At 35.7% G+C, this 26,086-nt stretch overlaps 1 protein-coding gene across 6 annotated transcripts in view; it reads right to left on the bottom strand.

Moving 5' to 3' along the window:
* DDHD1 (DDHD domain containing 1) overlaps positions 1-26,086 on the bottom strand; it is a 76,570-nt gene that overhangs the window by 6,026 nt on the left and 44,458 nt on the right. For 3 of the 6 annotated variants that reach the window (XM_066343857.1, XM_066343859.1, XM_066343861.1), the window contains 8 exons: positions 22,012-22,118; positions 20,390-20,496; positions 15,677-15,939; positions 14,262-14,337; positions 9,394-9,543; positions 7,083-7,335; positions 5,911-6,102; positions 2,458-2,541 (listed from right to left, as the gene is read on the bottom strand). In XM_066343857.1, coding sequence (XP_066199954.1) covers positions 2,458-2,541; positions 5,911-6,102; positions 7,083-7,335; positions 9,394-9,543; positions 14,262-14,337; positions 15,677-15,939; positions 20,390-20,496; positions 22,012-22,118 — 1,232 coding nt within the window. The remainder of the gene's footprint in view (positions 1-2,457; positions 2,542-5,910; positions 6,103-7,082; positions 7,336-9,393; positions 9,544-14,261; positions 14,338-15,676; positions 15,940-20,389; positions 20,497-22,011; positions 22,119-26,086) is intronic. The other 3 variants (XM_066343858.1, XM_066343862.1, XM_066343863.1) reach the window with 1 other exon arrangement.

The raw sequence follows: 26,086 nt of genomic DNA, 5'->3' as shown, positions 1-26,086 counted from the left end.
TATTCAGAGTTCTTGTTAGCAAATTATGTCATATTTTTGTGCTGCCTCAGGGCGACTATTTATTTCATGTGCTTAGGTATTTGACATTCAAGGAATATTTATATATTTTTGAACTATCATAGCTCCAAATACATTTAGGAATATTCTCCAACTATCCTTTACTTGAGGAAAGTAACAAAAACTCTATTAACAAGTTTTAAAATCAGTTGTCATTTCTGTCAAAAACGTTTCCCAACACTAACGTACCTTGAAAGACATTTAAATACCCAGATTTGACAATACATGGGCTGTGTGGGTGAACATAGACTCTGCAGGTCAATCTTGAATAGAAAAACTTCTAGATAGTGGCCAGATTTGTTGGACCCACTACAATCTGGTTTAAGAAGCATCCCAAACATATTCAGAACTACTCCCTTCCGCCTGACCTGTGGTGGCACAGTGGATAAAGCGTCGACCTGGAAATGCTGAGGTTGCCGGTTCGAAACCCTGGGCTTGCCTGGTCAAGGCACATATGGGAGTTGATGCTTCCAGCTCCTCCCCCCCTTCTCTCTCTCTGTCTCTCCCTCTCCTGTCTAAAATGAATAAATAAAAAATAAAGAAAAAATTTAAAAAAAAAAAAAAAAAAAAGAACTACTCCCTTCCACTCAGCCTTGGCACTTCTCAAGAAAACAAACTTCTGGTTCTTATACACTCTGTGCTCCCCCCACCTCTGTGCCTTTGGTTATGCTGTTTCTTGTCCTTGCAATGTTTTTCATCTCTGCATGTTGAAACCCTACTTCCAATGAAGCCCTTTATAATTTCTCCAGGGTGATCATTTGCCTCACTCCTTAGAACTGACCACGTCTGTGACCAGCACCTCCCTGATGTGGTTCATCACATTCTACCACATATTATAATTATTTATGTAGTTACCTACTTTCCCTACTAGAGTATGCCCTCTGGAAAATACTTAATTTCCACACCAGTATTTAATATTTTATGGGCAGTACATAAATCTGTTTCATCTTGGTATTTTTACCAGTGACTACCTTGTTATCTTGGCTCATGGTAATCATTTAATAAATAATTATGGAGTAAATACAAACAGGGGAAGAGAAAATAGAAGCCATATGCATACTGCCAACTGAATCAGTTTGGTGTGGTTATGATTAGTGGCCTAATGGCTCAGGTCATTGGAGGGCTCTAAGATAGTGGATACAAGGGCTGCTTGAACACAGGAAAAATATACAAGCAGATTAATGTTCCTTTCTGCAACTAAATACGTTAAAAACATAAATCAAATGACTGTATTTTGTTTCATAAGATGCACTTTTTTCTCCCCCAAAAGTGGAGGGAAAAATGCCCATGTCTTATGGAGCAAATAATATGGCATTTTATTAAATATTTTAACACACCATTTGGCTCAGAATATTTTTTTCTTACTTTCCTCCTTAAAACCCTAGGTGTGTCTTACGATCAGGTGCATCTTATGGAGTGAAAAATACGGTGTTTCTTTAGGGAAATAACTAACAACTACATGAGCAGGGACCAGAGTGAGTTCTAGAATCTATGTAAACACAATAAATTAAAATCAATCAATCAATCAATCAATAAAAAGTTAAAAAAAAGCAATTCTTGAGGGGAATTTACTGACTTTGATCAATACAAGATGTGGCTAGGGAGAAAAAAAAGTAGATCGATTTGTGATACTAAAACACTGTTTTGAAACTTGTATCAAATAAGTTATTTTGAAAGTAGGAAAAAATGTATAAAAATTAGCAATTAAATACAGAAATGGTAAAATTAGACATGCCTAAAATATCCAAAGAAAAAACCTGTAACACATCTTTTATTAGAGACAAAATCCACAATTAAAAAAAATGAATAAAGAAGTTGTAGAAACTGATGAATATAATTTAAATTGCTAAGATTAATCCTCTGTGATATTTAGAATCTGCTGAAAATTAAAGAGACTGAAAATATCTCTTGCATCCAATAATAATTGGTAAGCAAACCTGCCCCTCTAAAGAATATTAAGTACTTGTACCGAAACCAGATATTAGCTACAACATACCTATAGCCCTAAGTGGTAGTGTTACTGATATCTGAAATAATTAGGAATGATTAAATCCTTTACCCTATAAAAACCTTTTGTATCTAGTGTAGTACCTGAGAGGTATGGTGCACTTCTTTGAAGCCTTTAGGGCAATAGAGAAGAAAAAATGGCTTATGCTTTTCTCCCCTCTCTAAAGGATTCTTTTTTTGTAGGAATGTATAGAAGTATCATATATTTTAGCACATTATGCACTGATCAACAGTTGAGTTTCAGGATCACTACCATTTAAGATTAGAAAATATAGAAAGAAATAGTCTATAGGGTGAGTTCATAGAAGAACTGATTTAATTTTTCAATGAGCAGAAGAACTAAGTAGATAATTTTCATAGTATTTTGAATGCTATTCCTGACATATACCATACCGAGGGTATTATCTTTATTCTGCATTACATTTTCCGGAAAAAGAAGTTGTGGGAGATTAAAGAACGACTCCTGAAGTCTGAAATCTGTGAAAAAAAAACACAAGATGCTGTAAAGTATTGGCTGATAGTGACAAAAGGCCTTCAATGATGCAGTGGCCAAAAGTTAGAACAACACTCCCAAATAAGCTGATTAACCCTAGCATACATAAAGAAGTACACATTGTGATTTTTTGTAAAGAGTTCTTTCATGGAAAATGTAAGCATAATTAATTTTGAAATGTAACGGCATAATCTGTTAACACCCAGATCTCCCCAAAAACATATAGTTCATTTAAGTTCTGACCTAAAGGCAAAACAATGCTACAAGAAACAGATCTGTCCTTTCCACATGTTACAGAGGGGAGCATAAGAAATGAAATATTAACAGCACTGGAAATAAGCCTAGACTTTTTCAAAAGAAAAAGAATAGCTAGCACCATCAACTTGATGACAACCAACAGCACTTACTCTCAAAGTCAGAAACCCTGACTGATCATGAATTCAAAACCTGTGTCCATCTTACCCTCAAAGAAAAAGAGAATCAATAGAGAATCAAAGCTGGAGCTTCAGAACAGAGGTTACTGAGAACTGAGGCCATGGAGGGGAGCAGAAAGAAAGAAGGCAGGCTGAAGGACCTCATCATAATGACCAAATTTCAAAAAGAAGATTTAAGGAAGTTCTACGATTTGCAAAAGATAGCCAAAATAGCAATTAAGACTTAAGAAATTTGTCTAAATCAGGATTACGCATAAGAGTGTATCACTGAAGCAAGTCCAAGAATTAGTAAGGCAAATCTTGAGGATTTGATTTAAAAGGCAGAATTCTACTGTAGCAGTGGCCCAATTTTAATAGTTACATCTATATCTACAGATGAATATATGTAATGAAGATTCATTAGATTAGCTCAGATTTAGTTGAGTTTATAGTTGACAAGGAATTTACCATTAGGACCAACAAGGAATTTATATGTAAGAAGGAAAGCAAGTGTATTTTATTAAGCTATCAAAATATAATGATGTGATACAGCTAAGCACCTGTACTCACTATTGTTTTGAAAGAAGAAATAGGTTTATCTATTATCATTTTGAATTTACTATGTTAATTTTAAATAGGAAAAAAGAAAAGAGGAAGGAAGGAAGGAAGGAAGGAAGGAAGGAAGGAAGGAAGGAAGGAAGGAAGGAAAGAAGGGAGGGAGGGAGGAAAGAAAGAGAGAGAGAGAAAGGGAGGGAGGAAGGGAGGGAGGGAGGGAGGGAGGGAGGGAGGAAGGAAGGAAGGAAGGAAGGAAGGAGAGAAGGAAGGAAGGAGAGAAGGAAGGAAGGAGAGAAGGAAGGGGAACCAAACTACTAAAAGTTTTCCTCCCTCAGGTCCTATAGATTCTCCCTCCGTCTTCATCACCCTTCTCTTGGGCTACCCACTCTGCTCTTCCATTCATTCCACTATTTACTACCACCTTTGTGGTGCAGTAACATTACAAGAATTCCGACTTTTTACCTAGCATCTTACAAAATTCTTTGAAATTACTTTTCCTTAGAAATTTAGAATTTTCTTTTGACACCTGCATGTTCCAACAGAATTTTGTATTTTCACAATCACAATTCTGATATTAAATAAAATTGAGAGCTTATTCTGATAGTAAGTAGAAGTGAGAACTTAAGTCAGCAATAGTATAGGAACTCTTATAAGAAAACTAAAATATAAAATTCGTACAAACATCAAAGCCTAAAATGAGGTTTTTTTTTAGCACTGTTAATTTTCAGTACTCAGAATCTGATAACGATAAGATTAAGTTGGCTCTGGCCAGTTGGCTCAGTAGTAGAGTGTCAGCCCAGCATGTGTAAGTCCTGGGTTTGATTCCCAGTCAGGGTACACAGGAGAAGTGACCATCTGCTTCTCCACCCCTCCTCCCCTCTCTCATGTCCCCTTCTGTCAGCCATAGCTCAAATGAGCAAGTTGGCCCTGGGCACTGAGGATGGCTCCATGGCCTTGCTTCAGGCACTAAAATAGCTCAGTTGCTGTGCAACAGAGCAGCAGACCCAGATGGGTAGAGCATTAGCCTCAGATGCTGGGTGGATCTTGGTTGGGGTGCATGCAGGAGTCTGTCTCTCTGCCTCCCTGCATCTCACTTAAAAAAAAAAGAAAATAAAAAGGGAAAAAATGATAAGATTAAGTTAAAAATGCTATTGGCTTAAACAGGAATGTCCAACTCAGATATCCACGATAATTTATCCTAGAGTGGGGCTGACTGTGGAGAAAGATCAGCATCCGGGACTATCACAACTGATCTTCATTTTTACGTAAGTTTTATGGATGGCAATAAATGCTCGTCATTTTAAAATTTAGAGTAACAGACACAATAAGAAAACAAGGCTATCAGTATCTGAAATACGTTTAAAAATTTTTAGACAAAAAAATGTTACATAAAGAAAGTAGCTAGTTTCAGAATCTACATTTCCTTATACTAAAGTCAATGGGAAAATAGAACTTAACTTTTTAGTCTTATTTTACTGGGCAATTAAAAATGAGGGTCAAATTTAGATTCTTAGAAGTAACTATATACTAAGTAAGGATATTAATGTTTCACAATTCAAGATTTTAAACTTTGTAAGTCCACTGGAAAAAAAAGAATAGCTCCATTCTAATGCCAAGTCCAGCATAACAATCCATTCATTTACTCATTTCTTGAGTATCTGCTTTACGCCAGGTAGCTGGGATAGAACTGGAAGCCATAGAGTGGATCCAACACTAACTGAAGCTCTGAAGGTTTTATAATTGGGTTGCATAAAAAGAAACAGTGGGATTAGCAGCAGGATGGCTTTGGTGTAGCAGTTTTTAAAAAAGTATCAAGAGTAGATACAGCATCCTGGACAGGTAACTCAGTTGGTAAGAGCATCGTCCTGAGACGCCAAGGTTGCAAGTTCAATCCCCAGTCGGGGCACATACGGGAAGCAATCATTAGATGCAAAACTAAGTGGAACAACAAATGAATGCTTCTTTCTCTCTCTCCTTTCCTCTCTCTGACTCTCTAAAATCAATCAATAAATAATTAAAAGGAAAAAAGTAGATTCAGCATAGGTTTGCTGCAACTAGATGAATTTTTAAGGCTGAGATGACAATACTTTAAAAAAACTACTTTATAAAAACCGGGGGGTGCTTACCTCAGAGATTTGTTTATGCTTGATGCTTAAGACCCCTGTGCCACAAGGCCCTGATCATTATTAATTCACCAATGCAGAGAGTAAAACTGCATTTACCTGCGATTAATCTTAAAAATGTAAGCAGCTGAAAAGCATTTTTTTCTTGAAAAGTTTTAGATTTTAGAGTTGACTGCTAGTGTTAATATCTTAATCCTCTCTGCTCTCTTCGATTTTAAAAAAGATAAAGCATAAAGTTAGGGAAGGAACAGTATGAACTAACATGCAGAATCAAGAAAGCCGGAACTGCTGTGTGGAAGGGTCTGTGTTGCCACAGTGGTAGTAGAAGGCGAGGCAACTGGCTTCTTCTCATCTTCTATTGGGTCCTTTGATATCTCAGACGGCTGTGATGTGGATGAACGTCCAAATCTTGAGAACAACATTCCTCCAAGGCCCTTTCCAATGCTAGCGGCTCCTGCATTTCACAAAACAGGGCAGTCATTCTGCTGAATTACACCACATACCAAGCTGAAGAGCACCACCCATAATTACAGCCAACGGCAGAGCGACCAAGCCCTAGTCATATTTTTCCAGGGCGGGAACATAAAAAAAAAATTACAATTTATATTGTAGGTTTCTAAATAAAAATGGTGTGGAACAAAATAAGAGTGTACAAACTCTAGAAATATAACCTGCAAAGGAATAAAGATTCTATTTTATTCAAGTGAATGTTATTTACTAGAATATTTGGTAAGATTAAAAAATTTAAAAACCATGTCACTGACATGGACATATATTTACTATTGATATGCTAAATACAAATTAAATGAATATGTTATAAAAATCTATCCATAAACAATCTGTATGACAAAGAGATACAGCAATTAAATCAGCAGGTAAAGCCTATTAATAGTGCCATCTTGTGGTACTTTATATTAAGGCAACTCATAACCAAAAGCAATGGACATACTCACATGGGTGAATAATACCCAGCATTGTGGCTGATACTAGAGATCATTCAGAGATAAATGAAATATCCTTGTTGCCCCCAAGAAGAACATAGTTTAGGAGACTTTTGGGACATTGATCAGGGAACTAGTTGACCCTTAAAACTCAAGTACCTCCTTATTTAATAAATGAGGAAGCATTCAAATCTATGTGACTTGTCCAAGCTCTCACAGAAGTGGCAGGACCAAGAATAAAATGAGGGACTAGATACCCAGAAATTGTGTATTCAGCTATCTCATAATCTAAAACTACAAGAGCTGATCTAATAAGAGGATTTCAGGGCTTTTGGTCGTCAAATATGAACAGTGAGAAGGTAGTTAATTCTAAACACGGGGATTAACTATTGGATGGGTTTGTAATATGTAGAATATTTCCAAATATCCCAAATTTAATGCCTGTATAAAAAGTGCTTATATTCATTGGTAAGGAATCCTGAAGAGAAATTACCTAAGATGCTTGCTTTGCCTATATTTGTTATAGATTCTCCATAGTGTCGGCGGGACAAGACTGGTGAGGTCACAGGGCTTGGTATTGTTGAAATGCCTTCATTCTCTGAAACTGAGGTAGGTTCTTTTGCTGGGTGGAGAAAGCTTGGCTTCATATGCTCATAAGGTAGAGGATTGGAAGTATTATACCAGTGGATCTGGACGGGTGAAATGTTGCTGTAGTGCTTCAGTATTAACGGTTCTAATCTATAAGCCTTGATTTAAAAAAATAAAAATCAAAGAAACATAACATTAAGGCCCAAATTTTAGTAAACTGTTTATTCTTATTCTGCTGCATGCTCAGGATACCTTAAAGAAAATTAAAAAACCTGATATTTCTAACATGTATTCCACTCTTAATAACATGTAGTTGGCCTAATATATCCTTAATAATGGGACTAGAAAAATATTAGAGTTAGTCTAGGCTGATAGTACCCATGAACTAAGTTTTCAGAGAAATAAATTCATGTTTGTCATGTTCTGACATCATGTAACAGATTTAGATAACTCTCACAAAGCTGAAGCAGCAAAGAGTAAACTGGTACAAAGCAAACAGGTCAGTTCCTAGGATCTTAGGAGCTCTTATCTAGTAAATCTATTTTCAAGTAGATTAATACAGTAATACACAAATTAGATGCTGATATAAGTCTAATGAAAAGTGGAGATGATATAGCAGAAATGGTAATGGATTTGGTGTCAGAATTCCCCCAGTTCATATTCTGGCCTCTGTCACTTATTATCTGTATGACACCGCGTCACATGGTCTCAGAGCCCCGTTTCCTGAGCTGTGGAAAGGAGAGTACACTTCCTACCTCATAAGGATGTGGGAAAAAACAGATAATGTTGGTAAAAACTGCCTAGCACAGTTCTGACATAAATATTTAAAAAGCACACCAAAAATAATCACAGAAATATATAAAATGAATAAAAATAATTTATATTAATAAAGTGAGTCTGAAACCATTCCTTATAACAAAGTTTAACATTGCACAGAACACTGAAAGCTCAGAGTTCACCTATAAACCCAAATTCAAGTTATAAAAATGAGTGAAATGAATGTTTATTAATGAAGTGCTGAACATCTAGCTAGATGTTTTCACATATATATTACTTAATCCTGACAACCCTCTGAGGTAAATATATTATTTGCATATATGGATAACAAATAGTCTCTGAAGTGTCTTGGCCAAGATTGTATAGTCTGTATTTAAATCGTGTATTAGATTTCAGTTTAGTGAAATTAATTTCTTAAATATAGCAGTTTTGATTAACATATGGAAAAATTTCTAAAATACTGGTGTTTAGTCAATGCTATATTTATTTGGCGCTAGCTAATGACCTTTTAAAAAGACTTTACAGCCTGACCAGGTAGTAGCGCAGTGGATAGAGAGTGGCAAGGGGTCAGTCACTCTGCTGTAGCCCCCGGGTCAAGGCACACATAAGAAAGCAATCACTGAACAACTAAGGAGCTGCAACAAAGAATTGATGCTTCTCATCTCTCTCCCTTCCTGTCTGTCTGTCCCTTTCTGTCCCTCTCTTCGACTCTCTGTCTCTGTCAAAAAAAACCCCAAAACAAAAACACAAAAAACTTGACACAACTATCTAAAGCTATTTTTCAGAATGCTATTTAAAATAGTTTGCTTTAAACTTAGTTATAGCTAGGTTTGTCCACCAAAGGATTTAAGGAAGCATTCTCACCTAAAAAAATGATTCATGAAATGTTTTACCTGAATGCAAGATCCTTAAAGTGTTTACATTAAAAAAATTATTTATAATACAAACATAAAATATAAAATTCCAAAACTGAATATCTATCAGGCTAAAACAAACTCTTCCACTTTTTCATGTTTAATACATAATATCGAAATACTTTCTTTTCTAAGAGAATCTAACAAATACATTTCAATACTGTAATATACTTTAGAGAAAAAATACTGAAAGTGGAATTCTCAAAATTTATGATTGCTAGGTTATTGTTATTACAACTGGGTATGATTTGTAAGTCCAGAAGATTCCTGTCCCTTGTATTAATCATCAAGATAATATTTTTACATTATACTCTTATAAGTTTAACATAGGTCATCTCTAAGGTATTTATTTTCTGAGTCCTATATCATCCAAAACACAAATGTTTTAAAAATATGAACTTATATTAACATAATTAGATAAATGAACTCTTTCTCATTAATTCAGAGGTACCTTGCAATACTTCTTATACATTCTTTTAGGAACAACTGAATATTGAGAGAAAAATGTCTATATGTGCAACTCACCACTGGATCTGTTGGATGAAAAATATTTAGTAACCGGTTACAAATCTCTCTGGGCAAAATATGGTCTTGACTTCCAGTATTCCCAGGGCGAATGCCACGCAATGCCAAAAAGACTGCAAGTGGGGATCCCATGCAGAAGAAATTCTCAACCTAAATAATAAAGACATTCAAAATTTAAGAAATGGTGAAGTAATTCTTAACAGAATTTGGGCACCATATAACATATGGTAAAATGCAAATAATAGTTATCTCCGAATACATGTTTTTTCTTTCTAGAAGCTTTGTCTAGATGGTATCTGCAATATTTGTTAACAACATGCCAATCATTAATTGTACTACACAATTTATTTCTAGAAACAACCTTAAATATATCTTTAAATATAATAGAAAGTGAAGAATGAGAAGAGGAGGAACAGAAGGCAGATAATTTCGTTGTGTTTCTATACCCTAATCAAAGATGCTATTTTGTGTGAAGTAATATACTAGGTGCTCCGGAGGATATAATGATGAATAAGGCAGCGCTTCTGCACTCAGAGCTACAACCTTGTGTGGGAGGCAGAATAAAATAAGTGCATGAGATAGGGAAAGCATGCTATAAGAGTGATTTTCAAATCCCTTTCATCTCATGGCACACATAAACTAGTTACAAAAATTCTGCGGCACACCCCAAAAAAATATTTTTGCTGATCTGACATAAAAAAGGTATACTTTTAATTCATTCACACTAAACAGCTATTATGTTGACAAACTGAGGGCCAAGAGGCCAGTGTCCCTGACTAAAGAGTCAGGTATTGCATGTTTTATTAAAAATTTTTGCAGTACACCAGTGAGCCTCTTGCGGCATGCCGGCTGAAAATCGCTGCCGTAAGAGAACAGAGAGGAGTAATTAGTGCCAACTCTGAGGGCTTAACAAAGGAGGAAGCATCTGTGTGGACCAAAAAAGATAAAAAGAACTTCCACAGTTGGGGTTGGGACACTGGGGTTGGAAGAAAGGATGATCCAAAGTGACAGAACCACATGAACTAAGGCACAGGGAGGAAAGAACCTGGCTTAGAGAACAGAAATACTCTGAAGTGGTTGGAAACTGGGTGTGGGGAAAATGTAGCCTGAAGTGAGACAATGTTACAGAGCTTTGACTAAGAAAGTTGGATTTAATTTATTTTATAAGTAGTGAAAGAGAATAGGATTTGATCCATGTTTTAGGAGATTAGTAAACTTGGTAGTTGCTTGTGGATAAACTGGAAAATTGAGAGGTTGGTGACTTGGAGACAAGGTAGGAAACCACTGACAGAGTTTAGGCATAAGATAATCTGAAGCCAGGCAGGACTACCTGTCCCATTCAGAAATGAAAGTATGAAAGAACAGGGTAGAATCAACATGAATGAATGGACACGGGGGTGAGGAATGAGTCAGGGGCAATTCATAACATTTGATTCTGGCTGACTGGGAGTGAGTCCATTAACTGAAACAGGAAACTCTTAAGTACATTCTATTTTTGTTCATCATAAGCCTGAGGTATCTGTAACATATCTAATAGGCAGCTGAAAACTTAGGACAAGAGATACAGAATTGGATATGTCATCATCCAAGTCTACATGATACCATTATAGAACTGACATGCAAAACCAGGAGAATGGGTAAGACTGCTAAGGAAATGCACAGAGTGAAATGGCTTTGGATAGAACTATGATGTCTACATTTGATTAGCAGGTGAAGGACATAAAACTAAAAAAGGGAGAGTAAAAGAAGAAAGAGAACCAGGAAAATAGTATCATAAAAGCCAAGGGAGGAGAGGGTTTCAAGAAAAATAGGGTGGTCAAGAACACTGGATTACATACAGAACGTAACACCTTTCCCTCCTAAACCGACCCGACCTCTCTCACATGTTCCATATCTTGATGAGTGAGGCATCCTAAATTCATCTTTCCCTCTCCTCCCTAACATCTAAGACACCATTCCAACAGATTTTAACATTCACCTCATCACCTCTCATTTGGACTAACTGTAAAAGTGTCCCTGCCTCCATTTTTTTTTTTTAAGCCAGAGACAGGGACAGAGAGACGAGAGGCATCAGTTCTTCATTGCAGCACAATAGTTGTTCATTGATTGCTTTCTCGTATGTGCCTTGACTGGGGGCTCCAGGAGAGCGACTGGCCCCTTGCTCAAGCAAGTGACCTTGGGCTTCAAGCCAGTGACCTTTGGGCTCAAACCAGCAACCATGGGGTCATGTCTATGATCCCACACTCAAACAAGTGAACCCTGTGCTCAAGCCAGATGAGCCTGTGCTTATGCCGGCAACCTCGGGGTTTTGAACCTGGGTCCTCTGTGTCCCAGTTTGATGCTCTAACTGCTGCGCCACTGCCTGGTCAGGTCCTGCATCCAATTTTATATATCTTTAATCCCTTCCCCACAATGCTTCCAGTGATTCTTTCTTTATGCAAATTGAAAAAACCAAAAGAATGATTATATATTTTGAAATGGTACCTTTAAGTTAAAGAAGATTTGAGAAAGTTTTGTTTTTGTTTGTTTCTAAAGGACTGGGTAACTTCATCATGTTTGAAGGCTGAAGAAAATTAATTTGTGTTAAGAAAAATAAAAAATCTAAGAGAAAACTTTTGAAATCATAGTGACAGAAGCATCAATTTATAAAAAAATTATGGTAATTTCTTCTATAAAATATGGAAAATATAAAAGATAGAGAAGAATAAAATATAATAGAGAAAGCTATGTAAATTCTTTCTGATTGATATATACAAGTGCACACATATATACATGTACATCCTGCCAAAATGCTTTATGCAAAGAAACGATGCTTTATGCAAAAAAAAAAGATGCTTTATGCATTGGTCAGGCACGTCACAAATGTTTGTGAACTTGTTCAACATGAAATATAGTTGGTCTGCAGTCTGATAGACAAAGGAATGTTCTCAGATAAGAGTAATGACTGCTTTAGTAATATTTATACCCATCAAAGAATTTTAAAGATGAAAAATAACTTTTAGACATTTAGATATCTCTTGTCCAGAGATGAAAAAAACAGACGAATTCAGAGATGTTGAATGATTTGGCTAATGTTACCTAACTAGTTAGTGGCAAAGCCTCAGTATCAGAATCAATTTTCCACTCTCCAGACCAAAGTTTGTATCATTTTTTCCCTTTAAAGTTCAGTGGTCACCTGTAATAGAGCTAACACCTGTATTCTGAAATTAAATCTGTCAGTTTATAGGCACCCAAAAGATTTCTGTTCCTTTTAAAACTCTAGAGTCCTAAGTATTAGTTTGCCAATTCATCATATATTCCTTTCTAAACTTCAGATTTCTGTATTTTTTCCAAGTAATTAAATAATTTAAAATCCATATTATTAGACTACATATGACCTTGTATTAGGATACATAATTATAGTGCATAATTTCTAGTAATGTGATGCTAAAATTTGAAATCCTAATATATTTAGTGGATTACACTCAACTCTCCAGTAAAAAACCAAGGATATAAAATAGAAGAGTTTACTTTTTCTATCAGATCAGTTGTATGTATTTGACACTGATTGTATATAATAATTTGGGTACAAATGGAACTCAAATTCCAGGTGGGGATGATTCCAAAGACCATGCTCTTACGACTTTTACATGTATATTATAACTTTACTAATGGTTTTTAAATGTGTAAGTTAAAAAAAAAACCCTAAAACCTTTACAAGTCATGGAGTTGAAGTCTATAAAAAAATTCTTAAAGTTTTATTTTATTTATTTATTTTTACAATCACAGTTTACATTCCATATTATTTTGTATTAGTTTCAGGTGTACAGCATAGTGGTCAGAAAATAACATACTTTATAAAGTGTTACCCCCTATTCTGTTTTATAAAAAAATTTTGCATCATCCCATTACTTAATCTGTGTGCTATGACCCTGTGATTAATATAGTACACTAGACATAGGCATATATTCAACAGAAAATGAGTATTAGGAAACATACCATATTCCATTTTAACACTGCAAATTATTTTTCAATTATAAGCTATGTTCTTTTCAACAGTCAGGTGAATGTCGACATCTCTCTGCTATTTTTATTCTTTGCTTTTGACAGCTCCATTCTGAGGCTTGAAAACCCTGAGAAGCTTCCCATTTCCCATATCAAACATGCTCTTTATTTCTGGCTCTTCTTGCTCTCTCACAGTCCCCTTGCCCTGCGTCCTGTATGGGCTAGCCACACTGACTTGCTCACCCTGCTCCAAACTACCCATGTGCAGCCCATCTGTGCTTTGGTTACCAACTCTTCAGTGATTGAAATGCCAGCTCTCCGTCCCTAGAATCAGCCCTGATACACTTCATTTATTTTTTTACCGCCTACAAATAGCTGGTCACTAAGGTTTGTTAATTCTAAATACTAAACATTTCCCAGATCTGTTTCTATTTTTCTTTTCCCACTACTTGAGATTATTTTGTGTTTCTTAGAGGCTCTATAAAGTCATATTTCTCCATACCTTTATATTCTTGCTTTTACATAGAATAACATTTTCCCTTTCTTCCACTTGGCAACATTCCAAGTTATTGATAAAAGTACAAATGTCATTCCTTTGTAATCTGTTATAACCAAAATTACAACCTCTATCTCCTACATATAGTATATCCTTCTGTATACTGCTATTAGCACCAATATCCTAAGGGCTGGGGAACTGTTTTGTCCATTTTTTTCTTTGCAGAATCTAGAAACTAGCAATGTCCAACACATAGTATGTGTTCAATAATTATTACTTTGAAAGAATGATAATTAAGATTACATTTGAATCCTAATATTATGCTTCAGTTGCTGTTTGGAAAAAAAAAGTGAGATAAATAATAAAAATCTCATCAGTCTTTCCTTACCTTAAATTTTAAGGCGGGTGTTTGTGTCATAGATGACGCCTTCAATCCATGTAGCCGCTCTTCTATTTCTCTCAGCCTAGAGAGCAGTATAAGATTATGTATACATTGTATTTATAATTTCATAAATATCAGATGCTCACTAGTTCACCAGAGTATAAAGAAATTGATGACCCATTATCTAATCCCTCAAATTAATCCCTGCTGACAATATTTAATAAATGCACCTGCTAGAGTACAGAAAGTCTATACAAGTTTATAAAATGATTAGTAAAAGTATCTGCCAATTAGTAGATTTTTTGGTGGATCCTTTAGTAAAATGTGAGGCAAATAAAAGCATGTATATACCTTAAAAAAATCACACCAAATGTTCACATCTTATACATTGTTCTATAGCTTTCTTTTTTCTGTATTTAACAATGACTCTTAGAGATAATTTCATTTCATTGCCTCCTGATATTTAATTTTCATAACAGCTGTGTAACTGCCCATCTTAGGAATGAACCAGTTTATTTAACCCTTCTCTGCTAGTGAACATTTCAGTTTTTCAATTTTTTTCCCGTTACAATGTTCTGTATCTACTTACATTTAATGAACCATGGAAGTAAGATAAAAGAAAAGGGGTGTAGTTCATTTTATAAGCCTGTTAAAAAAATTTTTTTTACTAGATTTTATATCTAATATGCTGATCTGAGGCTTGACAACATGACATTTTCTTTCAAAGCTATCAAATATTTTGCCACTATAAACTTGATGTATTTTAGCCATAAGATTAAGGTAAACCCAAGGCTTCCGGGTAAAAATTTTAGTCAACCAAACTGTTTGTTTTTATATAATGCTAACTAACAAAATGAGTGACTTTTCATTGTTCTATTAAAAGGGACTGGATAGTCACTAAGAGGACAAAGAAGAAAGGGCATGTAATTACAGATAAAGGCAGGGATGCTGCACCCTGAATGACAGTATCTGGAAAGCCACGAGTGATCAGATTGTTATAAAGTCTGTCAAAACTAGATTTTCCAGGAAAAAAAGGCTTCAAAATTATTTCCAGAATAGTAAGAAAGATAAGGGTCCATCTCTAAGATTAGTAAAACTACCAAGGATTACAAACTAATAATCATTTTCAACAAGGATTCTTTACAGTGGTTCAGTTTAGATAAGTTTTAGACTTCACTCCTAATAATTGGGGAAGGATAGATAGAAGGAAAAAGAGGCAAATGATAAAACCATTTATTTTATACTATACAAAAATGCATTTAATTATCATGAAGAGTCTCTCCTTGATTACGCATGTTATTTAATAATCTTTGTACCCTGAACATTTTTTCTTTATCATGAAAATCTTCAAGTTTCCTCCTAAGAAGTCCAGTAATTCAATGAAGACATTTTAAATTCTTTAAGAGACCAGGGTATTTTACCGTCGTTTTGTTATATAGAGTTCATCAAGAAGATGTCGTTCTTCATAGCTCATCCATCGTTCATCAGGCAACTCTTCTTCCTTCTGCAGCAACTGTTCATAGAGTCTAACTGGATTCCAGCCAGTCATTATGTCATAAGTGATCACACATCCCAGTGAATGAGACACTATTGAGACTTTACCCCCTTTTTCTTCAAAGTCTGGATTCCGAGAACAGAAAAGGGAATATAATCGATTCAGCTCTTGCTGAAGGCCTTTAACTAGCTGTTTGAAATAAGAGAACATTATCATTAGAGTAATTACTGACTACTATAAACTTTATTTCTAAAATCAAGCACACTATAAAAAAGAAAAACAATCATTACTGGCCAAATATACCTAGGTTATTAAAATTAACTCAGGTGTTTCAAAACCTTGCAGGAAATGAAGTAAGGCATCTATTACCATAATTCTTATCACTTAAGAATAAAGGCAGGTTTCCCACACAGATCCTTTCATAGTCCTCAAACTCTATGAGCCAGCAGTTCCATCAATTCAGAAAAAAAGTTCCATGGCTATTCCAATAAGGTTTTCAAAGAGCCCCTGGAAATGCCTTTTTCACTGCAACTTACATGAAATTCCAAATTTTTGTACTTTGTAGTTTTTAGGCCATAGTAAATTTTAGGGAAAAACCCCCTGAGTTTATTATAACATATTATATATATTATTACACTATGCATTTAGATGAGAATGATATAAGAAAATGCCACTGTATGACTAAAGAAAAAGCTAATGTCTACCTACTTGATATTTCAAAATCACCAAAGATTGGTAATATAGATATGAGCAAAAAGTTTTATATGCCTGGAAAACAGGGCTTTTTAAGGTTTAGAGGTTAATAACATGGGATATATCTTGGTCATTTTTCTTTGTAAGACTGCTTTCTTTGAAATTTAGCTTTAACAAACATTATTGAAATATGCCATAAAGTCAGAAAAATAAAATTCTTTTGTTACTCAAATCCATATTGGGTCTTGATTTGACTTTTAAGGAAGTTCTCTCCTCCTCCCATCATTGCTGACTACTATAATTAATGGTCAATTTCCTGCTTGATATTCAATTTCCCATTCAGTACTTCATGTGTGTGTGTGTGTGTGTGTGTGTGTGTGTCAGAGACAGAGAGAGGGACAGATACGAACAGACAGACAGAAAGGAGAGAGATGAGAAGCATCAATTTCTTCGTTGCGACACCTTAGTTGCTCACTGATTGCTTTCTCATATGTGCCTTGACCAGGGGGCTAAAGCAGAGCTAGTGACCCCTTGCTCAAGCCATCAACCTTGGGCTCAAGCTGGTGAGCTTTGCTCAAGCTGGATGAACCCATGTTCAAGCTGGCGACCTCAGAGTTTTGAACCTGGGTCCTCTACATCCCAGCCCAATGCTCTATCCACTGTGCCACCTCCTGGTCAGGCCTCATTCAGTACTTCCTAATATGCCAGCTGTTACTCCAACATACAAATATTAGTTACGTGTCACTTCCATTTTGAATCTTATTTTGTCTCAAGAACATCTAGACTCCATCAGATTTTATTGAACATTCTCTACCTGCTGACATAAACTGAAAATCATTTGAGCATTCATGCTTAGCAATTAGCAGTGGCATGAATGAAGGCATGGTGTTCTCTGACTATTGGCATGTCAGAGCACTACAATGCAACACTGAGGGTTTGGTTAAAGCTACTGAAACCATGTATTATGTCTGATGAAATATATTAAGCCGATGAAGACAGACAGGACTAAGATGAACTGGTAGCATGTGGCAAGATGATAAACTGTCCCTTCTCTAAAGAGGAATGCAAAAATTTTACTTTAATTGGACATTTTAATTTTTTTCCCAAGAAAAAGCAAAAAATCTCATACTTTTTTCCCTCCCTCCCTCCCTTCTTCCTTTTCTCCTTCCCTCTCTGCTTCCCTCCCTCCCTTCCTTCTTTCCCTTCTTCCCTCTCTCCCTTCCTCTCTTCAGAGACAGACAGGAAGAAAAAGATGAGGAGCATCAACTTATAGACGTGCCACTTTAGTTGTTCATTGATTGCTTCTCATATGTGCCTTGACTGGGGGGCTCCAGCCAAGCCAGTGACCCCAGGCTCAAGCCAGCAACCTTGGGCTCAAGCCAGCGACCTTGGGCTCAAGCTAGTGACCACGGGGTCATATTTATGATCCCACACTCAAACCAGTGACCCCGCACTCAAGCTGGTGACCTTGGGTTTTTGAACCTGGGACGTCAGTGTCCCAGGTCGACTCTAGCCATTGTGCCACTACCAGTCAGGCAAAAATTCCATGCTTTCAAACAATGGTTCTCCAATTTTCAATGCGCATCAGAATCACCCGGAGGGCTTGTTATATATACAGATTTCTAGGCTCCATGCACAGTTTGATTCAGTAGTTCTGGGAGCTACACTTTAAGAACTGCTGCTTCAGTGGCAAATGCATATAAAAGCCTTCTGAGACATGGCTGTACGTAATTCTAGTCAATAGTTTCAGGAGCAGGCAGTGTGATGAAAGTACATGTTCTGTTCAAAGTGAGCTATAATATAATGTTTTGGCTTTAGTAAGAGTATCAGATAACTTAAAATTTTGTAATTTTCCTAATTTACAATCTAAAAGTGTAAAAAAGCTCATGTCTACATAAAATAAATTCCTTTAAAAGCAACATTTGTTAATAGTTTTTACTTCTGAAGGCCTAGCTTTAAAACTCATATCCTGTAAATCTATAAACACTATAAGATATATATTTAAGTACTTTGGCAAAAGGTATCTAATCTGTTTGTTTATTTATTTTATTTATTTTAGTGAGGAGAGAGAGGGAGAGAGAGCAAGAGAGAGAGAAAAGGGAGGAGGAGCAGGAAGCATCAACTCCCATACGTGCCTTGACTAGGCAAGCCTGGGGTTTCAAACTGGTGACCTCAGAGTTCCAGGCCGACACTTTTATCCACTGCGCCACCGCCTGGATCTGCTTTCTTAATTTGACTCTGACCTTGCGACTTTCCCCATCATTCTTTTGAGTATTTTCCTACTTTCTGTCATAACAAGTTGTGTTAGCTTCTACTTGAATCTATCCTGTCGCAGCCATTTTTTCCAAGTAACTTTAGTTCTTCGTGGGGAGTAACAGGAAAAGATCTGAAAACTAGGTGGGATCATTAGATTGGGGTGTCTGCTTCTAGACCAGGGGTTGGGAACCTTTTTGGCTGAGAGAGCCACGAACGCCACATATTTTAAAATGTAATTCCGTGAGAGCCATACAACAACCCGTGTACGTTATGCATTATCCAATAAAAATTTGATGTTGTCCCAGAGGACAGCTGTGATTGGCTCCAGCCACCCGCAACAATGAACATGAGCGGTAGGAAATGAATGGATTGTAATACATGAGAATGTTTTATATTTTTAACGTTATTATTTTTTTATTAAAGATTTGTCTGCGAGCCAGATGCAGTCATCAAAAGAGCCACATCTGGCTCGTGAGCCATAGGTTCCCGACCCCTGTTCTAGACCCTTTCAGTGTACAGAAGTAGGAAATATATGCATGTGCAAACAATATACACTTAAATATATAGATAAAAGACTCTCCTTTCAGGATTCATTGTTATAGTTTGTTAAATACATAGATAATATCTATACACATTCACATATTTTCAAATCATAAATTCATTAACACCCTAAATTCTGAGGTTCTCCCAAGGGGTTCTTTTATGCCTGCATTTTTAATGAGCATCCCTGGTGACCTTCCTAATTAGAGATGTCGGGAAACATTGCTAGAGAATGCTGAAGCTCAGTCACAAGTTCTCAGTGCTTTTTCATGAAATTCAACTGAATCAAAAACTAATTTACAACACTGGCTGTTACCTTTCCATTTCCTTCTTTCTACTAAATATGTTTTATTTAATTCCATTCTGAGGATTATTGTTAAAGATTGTAATAGCAAAAGAGAAAGTGACCACTTTCTTAGTCATCATTAGCCAATGGCCAGAGCATTGCGTCTGACACTTTTCTTTTTCTAGTTATTATTGTTGCTATTAATGTCAACTTAAAATTTAAAAAAACCTTCATTATTACTTTTGGGAGACAAGTCTTATGTTACGTGTAAGGCACACACACATGGGGTGTGTGTGTACAGTAATATGTTTCAGCCATTCTCTTTCCTACATCTTTCTACTAATATCTACTTCATAGGGTTCTGAGGAGGAATTAAACGAATTAATATATGTTAAGTAATTAACAAAGTTATTCCTATGAAACAATTCTTTTTCTCTTACCAATATAGTCACAAAATGCATTGGTAGACATTCTTTCATCCCTCTGAAGAAACTTTCAGCCCTCATCCCCTTTGGGGTTATCTTTGTGATACATAAGCCACATTACTGTTTGAGAACTATACAAATCCACTAAAGAAACGACAACCTAGAGATAGAATTAATCAGATTATGAAAACTAGTATTTTTCAGAGAGCTATTTTCTAACCAACAGTCCACTTCCAAGATTGATTATTTTATTAAGGGTCCCAATATGTGGTCTGAATATAATAAAATTCACTATTAATATAGGCTACTTATAGGTTAATGAATTCCTATAATTTTTCATTTTCTTGTAAAAAAAAAAGGAGCATAAAATGTTAAAATTCAGGACACATGCTATTATTCTGAAAAATACCCAACAGCAGCAAGATAATCTGATACTTACTTCATCTCTATAAAGTGGGCTAGTATAATACATTATGTCCATTGCACTGCTGTTTAACATATCCCTTAAACCTCGTACTTTGTCAGGAGTAATGGAATCAACTGTGTCTACAAATAAAACAAACAAATAAAATTTACAGAAGATACCTGGTTTCAGGGAAAATATAAATTGTAAAAAAGTTATATTCCCTGAAATAACAGCTCTTTAACATTTCAATATTCAAGATTAGCTTTGAATCTAATGAACCTTCTCTTGCAAAATATAGCAAGAAAAAACAGCAAAAGACAAAAGAGAACATGATAAGAGAAGAAACTTTAAAGGATGAAAGCCATTATCAAATCAATAAAGCCTGACCATTTTTTGTAGGGACTGGTGTTTGCATGACATTCAGGGATATCCAGAGCAAAACCAGGCCATCTCTATTCCTGGAACAAGTGTCAAGAGACACAACCTCACTCTATAGCTCCTTTTCTGTTTCCTTTCTCTTCTCTGGACTGTGCACCTGGGGCCTGGCAATACTCATGTGGAAGGCGTAGAAGCACTGGTGGCAAAGACCAGCAACAAATTCAAGTTTTTATACTTTACATTTATTTATCTTTAGTGAACCAAAGATCCTACGAGGAAGAGCTGTCGAATTACAAATATGCACAAAGGCAAATCGCAATGGACACTGCAGTAAACAAGATAAAGTTGCTATAATTTACTTTTGAAAATAAAGTGTTGCATAAACTGCACTGCAAACATGTGCAGCCTTTTGTGTGAGTTGCAGCTAACCTATGGAAAATCTACCATGGGAAGACTATTCTATTAAATGCCTAATAAACTCAGCTTTTACTGAGTTTTAGTTTCCTCAATAGTAAAATAAAGAAAATAAAGTAGGTATTTCATAATTTGTGAGAAAATTAAATGAGATATTCTATGAAAAATGAAATGCAAAGTATCATGAACACAGTCAAGGCTCCACAAATGGCAGCTGCTATTGTATCTAGTACAACTCTCTCGTTTTCCAGACTGGGGAAATAATCTAAAGACTCTACTGGTTTTCATATTGAAAGGATATAACTTTGTGTAAAGATATGCCTATGCTGGCTAACAGTTCTTCAAGGAAGGAAACAAACATGATTGTTCTTATTACCAGCCCAGGGAATGTAGGAAAACAACAGAAAACAAAAAACCCATTATTTTATCTTCCAAATATAGGTAAGGAAAATTATTAGGAAGAAAATATAAGCTCATGAGGGATTACGACAACAGTGCTTTAATGGTATTGACAAATTAGGTGGCTCCATAGCATAATAGATAGGGCATTACAAACTTCTAGAAGTATTGCCAAATTACATTTTTGTCAAAAATTTTAGCAAAAGTTTTTTCCCCTCCACATACCAACCACCCCCACCCCTAATCCACAGAGGCATGCATGAAAACTGCTAACTATGAAATCTATATGGTGCTCCAAAATGACACAATATAACTATTTTAAAAATCAATGGATTTTATTTTCTTAAATAATCTAGACAAAGAATGAATATACCTCAAGACAACTAAATTAAAGACCTTTTGTTTCCAATGAGCATCATGTTGCCGCCAGTGGCTAAATCATTTAATTTTTAAACATAATGTACCTCCATCAAGAGTAAGTTTTGACCGCCACTCAACAGGCAGAAATTCAACATGTGTTGCATGGTTGGAAAAATGCCTTTCTTCTATTTTTCTAGCAGCCTCTCTCATCCTAAAGAAACAAAACCAAAACAAAACAAAACTTTATCACTGTAATTTCATATATGTATTTATATTTATATGGTATAAATAAATGTCTTTAACTCTAATGCTTCCAGTTGTTTATAACTGTCCAATTATGTTTTGATTACTACTATATTATACAATAGTTCATTTCAAAGCATATCTTGTCCATGCCAAATGTTCTTTCATATTTGGTTCTGTCCAAAATGTCCCTGTTTAAGAAAATGTTGCTGGTCTGACCTGTAGTGGCGCAGTGGATAAAGCATCAACCTGGAACACTGAGGTCACTGGTTTGAAACCCTGGGCTTGCCTGGTCAAGGCACATATGGGAGTTGATGCTTCCTGCTCCTCCCCCTTCTCTCTCTCTCTCTCTCTCTCTCTCTCTCTCTCTCTCTCTCTCTCCCCCCCCCCCCCATTCCCTCTCTCTCTCCTTTCTGAAAAAAAATTTTGAATAAAGTCTTTAAAAAAGAAAACATGTTGCTAGGTTTAAACAGCCCATAACATTTACTTATATTTTTGGTTTACAGGATTGATATATAAAAGATACTATTAAATTTTACTGTGTTGTGGCTGGATGCCAATACTACCTCTTCTTGCCTAGTTAGCCCAGGTGGTCATGGCAAATGGGATTAGGCAGATGGGTTGGTGTGGACCAGAAGTCTCCATGGACATTTTTGGACAGACCCAAATGTCTGCTAATCTAATGGACAGCATACAGAATAATTCTATTTTCCCCTCGAAGTCGTTTATAGTAGTATAATACTTTAAGTATTATAGTAGCACCCTTCCACCATAATACTTAAAGCAAATCTCAAACATCACACTATTTCACATGTAGTTTAGTATTGTTTCTAAAATATAAGCAAAACATAACCCATTTAGTTCTATTTTTTTCCTATTCAGTACTATTATACCAAAAAATTAATAATTATTAATTTTAGGAAAACATGTAATTCAGTGGTCCCTTTTGCCTAGACTATAAATGTCAGTTTATAATAACACCAAAAATATTTTTTACACTAGTTTAAATTGAGCTCCACATACAGTCCATGTATTGTAATTGGCAGTTGTCTTTTAACCTAGAGGTTCCTCTTTTTTGCTTTGTAATATTTTAATACCCTGTAGAGTTTTGCAGAGTCTAATTTTTAATGACTGCATCCCCATGGTGCTGTTTACATGCCCTGCATCCCCTATTTCTCATAATCTAGCAGTAAGATATAGGGGTTTGAGCTGATTGAAGGTCACTGTTTTGTTAAGACTAGTACCCCATAGGTACATATATGATACATCTGGTTTTCTCTCTTTTTGATGATGCTAGCAATCATGATGGTCATTGATTAGACCCTCTAGTTTATTATGGTTGGAAAAAGGTGCTTATGTGGTACTTAAATGCCATCATTCCTTATACTGCTAGAAAAAAATTTCCTCACATTAGTTATTTGACTATTTTGTGGTTCAACCAAATAGTTTCTCAGAAAAGGCAAGATAAATGGTTAATTCTTCCCGTTTATTAACAATTTTCAAAATATTGAGCTGTCAGGTTTCCTATGTATATATACATATTTATATATAAACATATATTTACATTACTAACACATTAAAAAATATTTGAAGTGTTTAAACCCACCATAATTATCCTCACTGATGCTCAAATTGTCTCCCTTTTCGGTCAGTGAGTCTTTTCTAGTTGGTTTCTGTATATCTTTTTGACATAACCTCACTAGTATTTTTTTCTTTTTAAACAATTCAGTGGCTTTTAGTATATTCACAGTTGTACAACTATCACCGCTATCTAATTTCAGAACACTTCCATCACCCCCAAAAGAAATACCTTACATAAAGCAGTCATTCTCACTCATCCTTCCTTCCCCAAGGCACTGGCAACCTGTCTCTCTAGACTGGCTTATTATGGATATGACATAAATGGAATCATATAACATATGGCCTTTGTGTCTGGCTTCTTTTGTTTAGCATAATGTTTCAAGGTTCATCCATGTTGTATTATAAATCAGTACTTCATGGCTTTTTTTTATGGTTGAATAATATTCTATTGTATGAATATATCACCTTTGCTTATCCACTCATCAGCTGATGAACATATGGGCCATTTCCATTTTTTTGGGCTATTATGAATAATGCTATTATGAATATTCACCAACAAGTTTTTATATAGATATTTTCAGTTCTCTTGGATATAGACGTTGGGGTGCAATTGCTATGCTAACTCTACATTTAACATTTGAAAGTGTCAAACTATTTTTCAAAGCAACTGTACTATTTTACAATCCCATCAGCAACATGAGAGGTTCAATTTCCACAATCTTGCTAACACTTGTTATTTCTATCTTTTTTTTAGTGAGTGTAAAGTGGTATTTCTTTGTGATCTTAAGCTGCACCTCCTTATTGACTAATGATACTGAGCATCTTTTTAATGTGCTTATGGGGCCATTTGTATATTTATTTGGACAAATGTATTCAAATCCTTTACTCATTTAAAAAACTGGGCATTTCTTTTACTGTTGAATTGTAAGAATTCTTCAAATATCCTAGATGCTAGGCCCTTATCATATATACGATTTGCAAATATTTTCACCCATTTGCTGGGTTGTCTTCACTTTCGTGATAGTGTCTGTTGAAAAACAAAATTTTTAATTCGACAAAATCCAATTTGTCTATTTTTTCTGACTATCTTTATACCAGCCAGAACCACAATGTCTCATTACTGTGGCTTTGTAGAAAGTTACAGAATTGGGAAGTAAGGTCTCCATCTTTGCTCTTTTTCAAGATAGTTTCGGTTGTTCTGGGTTCCTTGCCTTTCTATGCAATTTTCGGATCAACCTGTTAATTTGTACCAAGGATAGGTGGGATTGTAATGAATTTGTAGGTCAATTTGGGAAGTACTGCCAAATTATCATTAAATCTTCTAATGCACATTCATGGGTTGCCTTTTCCGTTTATTTAGGTCTTCTTTAATTTCTTTCAATGATGTATTATGGTTTTCAGCGTGCAAATCTTGCACTTTTGTTTCACTTATTCCTAAGTATTTTATTCATTTTGAGGTTTTATAATAAGTGGAAATACTTTCTTAGTTTAATTTCCAGATTGTTCACAGCTAGTGTATAAAGACTATTGATTTTTTACCCTGGCCAGGTAGCTTGGTTGGTTAGAGCGTCACCCTAAAGCACAGAGGTTGCTGGTTTGATCCCTGGTCAGGGCACATACAGAGCAGATCAATGTTCCTGTCTTTTACCCTCTCCCTTCTGCTCTCAAAAATCAATAAACAAAACATGAAGATCCTATTCTCTCTCTTTTTTTTTACAGAGACAGAGAGAGTCAGAGGGATAGATAGGGACAGACAGACAGGAACGGAGAGAGATGAGAAGCACCAATCATCAGTTTTTTTTGCGACACCTTAGTTATTCATTGATTGCTTTCTCATATGTGCCTTGACTGCGGGCCTTCAGCAGACCAGTTAACCCCTTGCTCAAGCCAGCGACCTTGGGTCCAAGCTGGTGAGCTTTGCTCAAACCAGATGAGCCCATGCTCAAGCTGGCGACCTTGGGGTCTCGAACCTGGGTCCTCCACATCCCAGTCTGATGCTCCATCCACTGCGCCACCTCCTGGTCAGGCAGATCCTATTCTCTTAAAAAAAAAAAGGACAACTAATTTTTGTATATTGACCTTGTATTCTGTAACTTTACTGGGTTCATTTACTGGCCCCAATAGTTGTGTGTGTGTGTGTGTGTGTGTGTGTGTGTGTGTGTATGAATTCATTTGGATTTTCTATATAAGATCATTTCAATGCAGTTTTATTTCTTCATTTCTAATCTGAATATATTTTCTCTTTCTAGCATAACTGTCTAGTCTTAAACCTGTAGTACAATGTTGAACAGAAGTGGCAAGAGAGGATACCTTTGTTTTGTTCTTATCTTGGGAGAAAGCTTTCAGTCTTTTGTT

Source organism: Saccopteryx leptura, chromosome 6 (genome assembly GCF_036850995.1).
Source record: "Saccopteryx leptura isolate mSacLep1 chromosome 6, mSacLep1_pri_phased_curated, whole genome shotgun sequence".
Classification (NCBI taxonomy): domain Eukaryota; kingdom Metazoa; phylum Chordata; class Mammalia; order Chiroptera; family Emballonuridae; genus Saccopteryx; species Saccopteryx leptura.
The sequence above is the reverse complement of the archived record's forward strand: the minus strand, read 5'-3'. Positions and strand labels throughout refer to the sequence as shown.